The 11586-nt window shown below is 45.5% G+C and overlaps 1 protein-coding gene across 3 annotated transcripts in view; it reads left to right on the forward strand.

The window, feature by feature from the left end:
* Positions 1 to 11586, forward strand: part of DSN1 (DSN1 component of MIS12 kinetochore complex) — a 69323-nt gene that overhangs the window by 40675 nt on the left and 17062 nt on the right. For all 3 annotated transcript variants that reach the window (XM_077262084.1, XM_077262086.1, XM_077262083.1), the window contains exon 8: positions 9602 to 9749. In XM_077262084.1, the coding sequence (XP_077118199.1) occupies positions 9602 to 9749 (148 nt within the window). The remainder of the gene's footprint in view (positions 1 to 9601; positions 9750 to 11586) is intronic.

Consider the following 11586-nt stretch of genomic DNA (forward strand, 5'->3'; position numbering starts at 1 on the left):
CGGAGTTGGCGGCTCTCTCCTGCCGAACCCCGTTTCTGATTTTTCATCCGGATAAGGTAGTTTTGATGACTTCCCCCCTCTTTTCTACCCAAGGTCGTCTCTTCTTTTCACCTCAATGAAGAGATTATTCTGCCTTCATTCTGTCCGGCACCAGTCCATCGAGTTGAGAAAGCTCTGCACACTCTTGATGTGGTTAGGGCTCTTCGACGGTACGTCTCACGGACAGCTCCCTTCCGCAAGTCAGATGTCCTGTTCGTGCTTCCAGAGGGACAACGGAAGGGTTTTCCTGCTTCCAAGGCTACTCTAGCCAAGTGGATCCAAACGGCTATTCAGGAATCCTATCGTGTCAAGGGTGCTCCTATCCCAGCAGGGATTACAGCCCATTCTACTCGGTCAGTGGGCGCCTCTTGGGCCATTCAGCACCAGGCGTCAGCACAACAGGTCTGCAAAGCTGCGACTTGGTCCAGCTTGCATACTTTTACAAAGCATTACCACGTTCATTCCTTTCCTTCTGCAGATGCTGCCCTTTGCAGGCGCATTATGCAGTCAGCAGTAGTACCTTATCTGTAAGCCTATGGTACATGGGGTAATAGCAGCTATGTTGCTCCCCACCCAGGGACTGCTTTAGGATGTCCCATGGTCCTGTGTCCCCCAATGAGGCGTAGGAGAAAGGGATTTTTGTATTCTCACCGTAAAATCCTTTTCTCCGAGCCAATCATTGGGAGACACAGCACCCACCCTGTTCGCCTATCGGCTTGTTATTACTTCTTTGGTTTTGACATAGTTTTATTGTCTTATGTTTAATACTCCTACTGCTTTAATACCGAACTGGTTGAATATTGTCCTGTGAGAGGGTGTATACTGCAGGGGAGGAGTTATCTTTCTGTGTTAACTTAGTGTCCTCCTAGTGGCAGCAGCATAACACCCATGGTCCTGTGTCCCCCAATGATTGGCCCGGAGAAAAGGATTTTACGGTGAGTACACAAAAATCCCTATTTTTCTTCTGGTCGGTGTGACTCTTCAGGATCTCAGCTTAGGGTACTACGGACCCGGCTGGTAGAACACAGGACTGCTTCATTGACCATCAATGAAACCTCAGAGACGTCTTAAAGAATCCAGATTGGAACAATCGGTTCACCTGGCCACATACCTCACTGCTCTGTTACCTTCCTAAGCTTGTCATTACCGCCTCACTGTGGGGGCCTGCCAAATGTGGGGAGCCACTGGTGGGGGTATGCGACACTGGAAGCAGATCTAATCCCGGCGAGTCAGTGGAAGGGTGAGACTCTGTAATTTGCACCATCTTGGGTATTTGCTGGGACTGTTCTGTTGTGTGTTGGTTGTTGAATAAATTATTGCCGCACAGTTTTACCCTCTCCCTGTGTTGTCTGAGTAGTGTGCCCACTTTAAAAGGAGAGTGGGCGTTCGGCGGGAAAATGCCTGGTCCATGAGGTTCCAACTAGCGGACCTGGGCGCCCACCAATCCCCCATGTGTGCACAGCTTGTTTCACACATCCTGATATTTTTGGTACTGGTGATATCCATGGCCGTGTGTGTAATACTTATGACACACGTGGGGCAACCATGTGCCACATCGGTACCGCACGTACCCCTGCCTGGGAAGCAGCGGTACTGTTAGTCGGGTTGGTGTCAGGTGCTGAAGATGGCAATCGCCATTCTCCCCTGCTCTGCCGGCGATCAGCGCAAGCAGGGGAGAATTGTTGTGAACTCTGTTTCCGGGCTCCCTCCTGTGGTCATGAGTGGTACTGTGTGAGTTCTCTCTTTGGGCTCCTCCTGGTGGCTCTTTTTGTTATTTTGCAGGTTTCTGGCAGGATCAGCTGTCTCGTCATCTGCTAGTTAGGTTTCCTATTTAATCCACCTGGTCCTTCATTCCTTGCCTGTTGCCGTGTATTCAGTGCTATTCTGATTGCTCCTGTCTACATCCGTTATCAGTCTCTCCAAGAGAAGCTAAGTTCTGTTTGCTTATTTCTGCTCATCTGTGTTCAAGATGTTTCCTAGTATATGATGAGTTTTTGTCCAGCTTGCTAATATGTGATTTCCCTGCTTGCTGGTGCTCTGGGGTGCTGAGTTGCTCCCCCCACATCGTTAGTTGGTGTGGGGGTTCTCGCATTCTCTGCGTGGATATTTTTGCATAGGGTTTTTTACTGACCGCACAGATCCCTTGCTATTTTCTGCTATCTAGCGTTAGCGGGCCTCATTTGCTTAACCTGTTTCATCTCTGCGTTTGTCTTTTCCTCTTAACTCACCGTTATTATTTGTGGGGGGCATCTATATCTCTGGGGGATTTCTCTGAGGCAAGTGAGGTCTTTACGTTCTCTTTAGGGGTAGTCAGTTTCTCAGGCCGTGAAGAGACGTCTAGGATTTCAGGAAACGTTCCACGGCTGCCTATAGTGTGTGCGGTTAGGATCAGGTTTGCGGTTAGTCCAGTTACCACATCCCCAGAGCTCGTCCTATTATTTTCTACTTAGCTGGTTAGATTTGTGATCCTAAGCCACTAGGATCATAACAGTGCAACAGGCCAAAAGTGTTAAATGCATCGCAAAAGTGGGATAAGAGAAATCCTGAGTTCAATTTTTTTTTTTCTGCTCTGCAGTCTGTCCTGCTTCTCTCCTCCCCTTAATCTCTGGGTGGCTTTGAGTTCTGCTGCAGACATGGATATTCAGAGTCTGACTTCTAGTGTGGATCATCTTGCTGCAAGGGTGCAAAGCATTCAGGATTTTGTTGTTCACAGTCCTATGTCTGAGCCAAAAGTACCTATTCCTGAGTTTTTTTCTGGAGATAGATCTAGGTTTCTGAATTTTAAGAATAATTGTAACTTATTTCTTTCTTTGAGACCTCATTCCTCTGGTGATTCCGCTCAGCAAGTTAGAATTGTTATCTCTCTGTTACGCGGCGACCCTCAAGATTGGGCCTTCTCCCTGGCGCCAGGAGATCCTGCATTGCTGAATGTGGATGCGTTTTTTCTGGCGCTTGGATTGCTTTATGAGGAACCTAATCTGGAGAACCAGGCAGAAAAGGCCTTGCTGGCTCTCTCTCAGGGTCAGGATGAAGCTGAGGTGTATTGTCAAACATTTCGGAAATGGTCGGTGCTTACTCAATGGAATGAGTGTGCCCTGGCTGCAAATTTCAGAGAAGGTCTTTCTGAAGCCATTAAGAATGTTATGGTGGGGTTCCCCACGCCTGCGAGTCTGAATGAGTCAATGGCTTTGGCCATTCAGATTGATCGGCGTTTGCGGGAGCGCAAACCTGCGCACCATCTGGCGGTGTTTTCTGAACAGAAACCTGAGTCTATGCAATGTGATAGGATTCTGACCAGAATTGAACGGCAAAATCATAGACGTCAGAATGGGTTGTGCTTTTACTGTGGTGATTCAGCTCATGTTATCTCAGCATGCTCTAAGCGCACAAAAAACTTTGCTAGATCTGTCACCATTGGTACTGTACAGCCTAAATTCATTTTGTCTGTTACTTTGATTTGCTCTGTCATCCTACTCAGTTATGGCTTTTGTAGATTCAGGTGCCGCCCTGAATCTGATGGATTTGTCATTTGCCAAGCGCTGTGGTTTTATCCTTGAGCCATTACAGTTCCCTATTCCATTGAAGGGAATTGATGCTACACCATTGGCCAAGAATAAACCTCAATACTGGACTCAAGTGACCATGTGTATGACTCCTGCACATCAGGAGGTGATTCGCTTTCTTGTGTTATATAATTTGCATGACGTTGTCGTGTTGGGTCTCCCATGGTTGCAGGCTCATAATCCAGTCCTGGATTGGAAAGCAATGTCTGTGTTGAGTTGGGGTTGCCAGGGAATTCATGGCGATGCTCCCTTGGTATCAATTGCTTCCTCTACTCCTTCTGAAGTCCCTGAGTTTTTGTCAGACTACCAGGATGTATTTGATGAGCCCAAATCCAGTGCCCTACCTCCTCATAGGGATTGTGATTGTGCTATAAATTTGATTCCTGGTAGTAAGTTCCCTAAGGGACGACTGTTTAATTTGTCTGTACCAGAGCATGCCGCTATGCGGAGCTATGTAAAGGAGTCTTTGGAGAAGGGACATATTCGCCCCTCCTCGTCCCCTCTTGGTGCGGGATTCTTTTTTTGTGGCCAAGAAGGATGGTTCGTTGAGACCCTGTATAGATTATCGCCTTCTAAATAAAATCACGGTCAAATTCCAGTATCCCTTGCCATTGTTGTCTGATCTGTTTGCTCGGATTAGGGGGTCTAGTTGGTTCACCAAGATAGATCTTCGCGGTGCATATAATCTTGTGCGTATAAAACAGGGCGATGAATGGAAAACAGCATTTAATACGCCCGAAGGCCATTTTGAGTACTTGGTGATGCCTTTTGGACTTTCTAATGCCCCTTCTGTGTTTCAGTCCTTCATGCACGATATCTTCCGAGAATATCTGGATAAATTTATGATTGTGTATCTGGATGATATTTTGGTCTTTTCAGATGATTGGGAATCCCATGTGAAGCAGGTCAGGATGGTATTTCAGGTCCTACGTGCCAATGCCTTGTTTGTGAAGGGTTCCAAATGTCTCTTCGGAGTCCAGAAAGTTTCCTTTTTGGGCTTTATTTTTTCTCCTTCTTCTATTGAGATGGACCCAGTCAAGGTCCAGGCTATTCATGATTGGACTCAACCTACATCGGTTAAGAGTCTTCAGAAGTTCTTGGGTTTTGCTAATTTTTACCGTCGCTTCATTGCTAATTTTTCTGGTGTGGTTAAACCTTTGACGGATTTGACCAAGAAGGGTTCTGATGTGACTAACTGGTCTCCTGCGGCCGTTGAGGCCTTTCAGGAGCTGAAGCGCCGGTTTTCTTCGGCTCCACTTTTATGTCAGCCAGATGTCTCTCTTCCCTTCCAGGTCGAGGTTGATGCTTCTGAAATTGGAGCAGGGGCTGTTTTGTCACAGAGAAGCTCTGATTGCTCTGTGATGAAGCCATGTGCCTTCTTTTCAAGAAAATTTTCGCCGGCTGAACGAAATTATGATGTTGGTAATCGGGAGTTGTTGGCAATGAAGTGGGCATTTGAGGAGTGGCGACACTGGCTAGAGGGAGCTAAGCATCGTGTGGTGGTCTTGACTGATCATAAAAATTTGATTTATCTTGAGTCGGCCAAGCGGTTGAATCCTAGACAGGCTTGTTGGTCGTTGTTTTTCTCACGTTTCGATTTCGTGGTCTCGTACCTTCCTGGTTCGAAGAACGTGAAGGCTGATGCTCTTTCTAGGAGTTTTGTGCCTGACTCCCCTGGAGTTTCTGAGCCGGTTGGTATCCTCAAAGAGGGGGTAATTTTGTCTGCCATTTCCCCAGATTTGCGACGGGTGTTACAAGAATTTCAGGCGGATAGACCTGACCGTTGTCCATCAGAGAGACTGTTTGTCCCAGATAGATGGACCAGCAGAGTTATTTCCGATGTCCATTCTTCAGTGTTGGCGGGTCATCCTGGGATTTTTGGTACCAGAGATTTGGTGGCTAGATCCTTCTGGTGGCCTTCCTTGTCGCGGGATGTGCGTTCCTTTGTGCAGTCCTGTGGGATTTGTGCTCGGGCTAAGCCTTGCTGTTCTCGTGCCAGCGGTTTGCTTTTGCCTTTGCCGGTTCCTAAGAGGCCTTGGACGCATATTTCCATGGATTTTATTTCGGATCTTTCGGTCTCTCAGAGAATGTCTGTCATCTGGGTGGTTTGTGATCGTTTTTCTAAAATGGTCCATTTGGTGCCCTTGCCTAAGTTGCCTTCTTCCTCCGATTTGGTTCCGTTATTTTTTCAGAATGTGGTTCGTCTGCACGGCATCCCTGAAAACATTGTGTCTGACAGAGGATCCCAGTTTGTGTCCAGATTTTGGCGGTCCTTTTGTGCTAAGATGGGCATTGATTTGTCTTTTTCGTCGGCCTTCCATCCTCAGACGAATGGCCAAACCGAGCGAACTAACCAGACCTTGGAAACTTATTTGAGATGTTTTGTTTCTGCTGACCAGGATGATTGGGTGGCATTTTTGCCATTGGCCGAGTTTGCCCTTAATAATCGGGCTAGTTCGGCTACTTTGGTTTCGCCTTTTTTTTGTAATTCTGGTTTTCATCCTCGTTTTTCCTCGGGTCAGGTTGAGTCTTCTGACTGTCCTGGAGTGGATTCTGTGGTGGATAGGTTGCAGCAGATTTGGAACCATGTGGTGGACAATTTGATGTTGTCACAAGAGAAGGCTCAGCGCTTTGCTAACCGTCGTCGCTGTGTGGGTCCCCGACTTCGTGTGGGGGATTTGGTGTGGTTGTCTTCTCGTTATGTTCCTATGAAGGTTTCTTCTCCTAAGTTTAAACCTCGTTTTATCGGTCCTTATAAAATTTTGGAAATCCTCAACCCTGTGTCATTTCGCTTGGACCTCCCGGCATCGTTTACCATCCATAATGTGTTCCATAGGTCTTTGTTGCGGAGGTATGTGGTGCCTGTGGTTCCTTCTGTTGAGCCTCCTGCTCCGGTGCTGGTTGAGGGAGAATTGGAATACGTGGTGGAGAAGATCTTGGATTCTCGTATTTCAAGACGGAGGCTTCAGTATTTGGTTAAGTGGAAGGGCTATGGTCAGGAGGATAATTCCTGGGTTGTCGCCTCTGATGTTCATGCGGCCGATTTGGTTCGTGCCTTCCATGTGGCTCACCCTGATCGCCCTGGGGGTTCTGGTGAGGGTTCGGTGACCCCTGCTCAAGGGGGGGTACTGTTGTGAACTCTGTTTCCAGGCTCCCTCCTGTGGTCATGAGTGGTACTGTGTGAGTTCTCTCTTTGGGCTCCTCCTGGTGGCTCTTTTTGTTATTTTGCAGGTTTCTGGCAGGATCAGCTGTCTCGTCATCTGCTAGTTAGGTTTCCTATTTAATCCACCTGGTCCTTCATTCCTTGCCTGTTGCCGTTGTATTCAGTGCTGTTCTGATTGCTCCTGTCTACATCCGTTATCAGTCTCTCCAAGAGAAGCTAAGTTCTGTTTGCTTATTTCTGCTCATCTGTGTTCAAGATGTTTCCTAGTATATGATGGGTTTTGTCCAGCTTGCTAATATGTGATTTCCCTGCTTGCTGGTGCTCTGGGGTGCTGAGTTGCTCCCCCCACATCGTTAGTTGGTGTGGGGGTTCTCGCATTCTCTGCGTGGATATTTTTGCATAGGGTTTTTTACTTACCGCACAGATCCCTTGCTATTTTCTGCTATCTAGCGTTAGCGGGCCTCATTTGCTTAACCTGTTTCCTTCTCTGCGTTTGTCTTTTCCTCTTAACTCACCGTTATTATTTGTGGGGGGCATCTATATCTCTGGGGGATGTCTCTGAGGCAAGTGAGGTCTTTACTTTCTCTTTAGGGGTAGTCAGTTTCTCAGGCCGTGAAGAGACGTCTAGGATTTCAGGAAACGTTCCACGGCTGCCTATAGTGTGTGCGGTTAGGATCAGGTTTGCGGTTAGTCCAGTTACCACATCCCCAGAGTTCGTCCTATTATTTTCTACTTAGCTGGTTAGATTTGTGATCCTAAGCCACTAGGATCATAACAGAGAATGTTGACAGTTATATTCAACTGAAAACAGTGAGAGCAGGTGATGGGAGTATTCATCAGCCACCACCTGCGCTATAAATAAAGAAATTTTAAAGCGGTGTGGGCTCCCCTATATTTGTGATAACCAGCCAGGCAAAACGGCTGCAGGCTGCTACCCTCAGCTGTCCGCGTTAGCAAGGCTGGTTATCATGAATAGAGTGGTCCCCACACTTTTTTTTCTTTAATTATGTAAACAATTTAAAAAAAAAAAACTGTGAGTTCCCCCTGTCTTTTGACAACCAGCCAAGCTAAAGCAGACAGCTGGGGGCTGGTAAGGGGCGATGGATATTCCCCCAAACTCCCCCAGCCTAAAAATAGCATCTGCTCACTGCCATTGCCTGCACTCACCGTTATTAGCGACAGCAGGTGTAGGCTGATGGGAGTAAGTCTCATCAACTGCCACCTGCTGTCGCTGTTATCAGTTGAATGTAACTTCTCATTCTCGCGCTGATCGCCGACAGAGGGGAGGATGAGAGCTGTCTCGGGCAGCGGTACTTGTCACACTGATGACATCCCTGTGTGTCATATGTGTGTGCCCAGTGGTTCCTTGTTTTACCTCTTCCCTTTGCTGCTGTTATTGCTCTGGCCAGCGTACTTTTCCGACACAAGGAGGTGCAGCCCCTGGTCCTTGGAGATTCAGTCTAGTGACTACCATAGAAATAAATCTATAAATTCTCACTTTGTGTCGTGCATTTATTTGGCTTCTGCTTTCCGGGGTCTTGTACTCTAGATTGCTGAGGATGTTAGTGGTCAGTTACGTATGATCTGGAAGTTGCCCTCTCTGCAATGGATATTGTTACAAACACTTGAATCCCCTGTAATATTGTTATTAACTACTTATTGTATTATTATTATTACATTTTTATGCTGGATTAAACAATCCTATCTCCCAAAGAATGAGTGTTTGCAGTTCATCTGGCGATTTCCGGCATGTTTGTACGGACCTATAATTGTGAACTTGTTTTATTGATTCTTGACCCTTCTAAAATGCATCTTTTTGGCACACAATAGATTGGTTTATGTAGGAGAGTGTAGTGACCATGCCATGTACACGGAGGGAGACTAGGTAAGGTGTCCCGCGCATGTACCTGTGGGATGCGATTAAAGGGCTGCCTTCCATCTTTGCCCTGACTTATCATAAGAAAAAAAAAAGTCTGCTGGCCCTGTGTACGCAGCACAAGATGAACAGACAGCCTATTTTGAGCGAGTAAGGCACATGGCAAAACACTTGTCAGCGAGATGATTTTTAAGCTTGTTTAAAGGGGTTGTTCAGGTTTGTGATTACAATCTGCAGTCAATGTATGTTACTGCAGACTTCTAAATCCTCACAGTGTGCACGGTGCATGCTGTCAGGATTCTCCACTGAGAGTGGTCAGGTGAAAGCAAGTATGTGTTTTGCATACATGAGGTCATGGTGCCGACTAGACATGCGTGACTTCACTCCATTGACTTGTGTTCCGTGAGGCTTGACACGTCTAGTCGGAATGTGGCTGGTAAGATGCAAATCTCATCCTTGCGGGCTCTTAGCTCCGGAGAATCCTGACAGCGCACAATGCACACCCTGTTAGGATTCAGAAGTGTGTCACAGAAATTGACTGCAAAACTGGACAAAAATAATTGTTCTCATTAGCACATCGTCATATGTGCACAATAACCTGTGCGGCAAATAACATGGCATTCTATGGGCACAGAATGAGTGTATTAACAATCGTTCTGGGCACATGCAATTCCAGACAGCAGCCTAACCAGGATAAGAAAGGACGGCCCATCGGCTTTATAATAGCAGATCAGTGGTCTTTTATTGACCGCCACAGGCCCGTCTAAAGGGGACCTTAGAGGACAGTGTCAAAATTCCAATATTTCTGCATTTCTTTGCAATATAGAGGTATATTCACTGTAAAAGCCATGTCTTGCATAGTTTACTTTTCTTCTATATATCTGTGTGGTTTATTCAAACAATTTTAAATATTTTTGTTAGTAGAGAGTACTTATAGTAAAACTTATCTTGCTTAAAAAGTCATCTTGAAGAAATCCGGTCGAATGACAACCCCCCACTCTGCGTTCCTGATCTGCCATCTTCCCAAGATCAAGTCCTTCAGAGCAGACCAGACTACAGTGCCATTTTACACCGCCAGGGGGCAGTATTTGACTGCATGGAAATTGCGGTATGTTTCATGCTTGCAGAAAATGTCTTTTCATTTTGAAAATGTTAGTGTTGTTGTTCCATCAAATGAACAAGAGATATTAACCCCTTCCCGACATGTGACGGAATAGTACGTCACATGTCGGGACCCCCGCTTTGATGTGCGCTCCGGCGGTGAGCGCACATCAAAGTCGCGACATGTCAGCTGTTTTTTACAGCTGACATGTGCGCGCAATAGCGGCGGGTGAAATCGCGATCACCCGCCGCTATTAACTAGTTAAATGCCGCTGTCAAACTCAGACAGCGGCATTTAACTACCGCATCCGGCCGTGCGGCCGGATATGAGCGCATCGCCGACCCCCGTCACATGATCGGAGGTCGGCGATGCTTGTACATTGTAACCATAGAGGTCCTGGAGACCTCTATGGTTACTGATCGCCGGTGGCTGTGAGCGCCCCCCTGTGGTCGGCGCTCACAGCACACCTGCATTTTAGCTACATAACAGCGATCTGATGATCGCTGTTATGTAGCAGAGCCGATCGGGCTGTGCCTGCTTCTAGCCTCCCATGGAGGCTATAGAAGCATGGTAAAAGTTAAAAAAAAAAGTAAAAAAAAATGTGAAAAAAATAAAAAAAATATAAAAGTTTAAATCACCCCCCTTTCGCCCCAATCAAAATAAATCAATAAAAAAAAAACCCAACCTACACATATTTGGTATCGCCGCGTTCAGAATCGCCCGATCTATCAATAAAAAAAAAGCATTAACCTGATCGCTAAACGGCGTAATGAAAAAAAAAATCGAAACGCCAGATTTACGTTTTTTTGGTCGCCACAACATTGCATTAAAATGCAATAACGGGCGATCAAAAGAACGTATCTGCACCAAAATGCTATCATTAAAAATGCCAGCTCGGCACGCAAAAAATAAGCCCTCACCCGACCCCAGATCACGAAAAATGGAGACGCTACGGGTATCGGAAAATGGCGCAATTTTATTTATTTATTTTTTTGCAAAGTTTGGAATTTTTTTTCACCACTTAGGTAAAAAAGAACCTAGTCATGTTAGGTGTCTATGAACTCGTACTGACCTGGAGAATCATAATGGCAGGTCAGTTTTAGCATTTAGTGAACCTAGCAAAATAGGCAAGCAAAAAACAAGTGTGGGATTGCACTTTTTTTGCAATTTCACTGCACTTGGAATTTTTTTCCCGTTTTCTAGTACACGACATGGTAAAACCAATGATGTCGTTCAAAAGTACAACTCGTCCCGCAAAAAATAAGCCCTCACATGGCCAAATTGACAGAAAAATAAAAAAGTTATGGCTCTGGGAAGGAGGGGAGCGAAAAACGAAAACGGAAAAACGGAAAAAGCTCCGGGGGTGAAGGGGTTAATTGTTTATTTTTTAATACATCTTTTTTTTTTTGTATTAGATTTAGAATCAGATTTGCTTTAACACCTTCATGACTGAGCTATTTGCCTCTTTATTTTTGTTTTTTCTTCCCAGAGCTATAACTTTTTTTTTTTTTTTTTTCTGTCCGCATAACTGTATGAGAGCTTGTTTTTGTTTTTTTGCGGGACGGGTTGTACTTTTGAATGACCTCATTCATTTTATCATGAAATGCACTGGAAAGCAAGACAAAAAAATTCAAAGTACGTTAAAATTGCTAACGAAAAAAGTGCAATTCCAAAATAGTTTTTTTGGGTTTTGCTTTACCATGTTCACTATATATTAAAACTTACCAGGCAATTAGCTTCTCCAGGACAGCACGATTATGTAGATACCAAATCTGTATACACTGTGTGCAGAATTATTAGGCAAGTTGTATTTTAGAAGATTATTTTTATTATTGATCAACAA

The sequence above is a fragment of the Ranitomeya variabilis genome, chromosome 5 (genome assembly GCF_051348905.1).
Source record: "Ranitomeya variabilis isolate aRanVar5 chromosome 5, aRanVar5.hap1, whole genome shotgun sequence".
In the NCBI taxonomy this organism is placed as follows: domain Eukaryota; kingdom Metazoa; phylum Chordata; class Amphibia; order Anura; family Dendrobatidae; genus Ranitomeya; species Ranitomeya variabilis.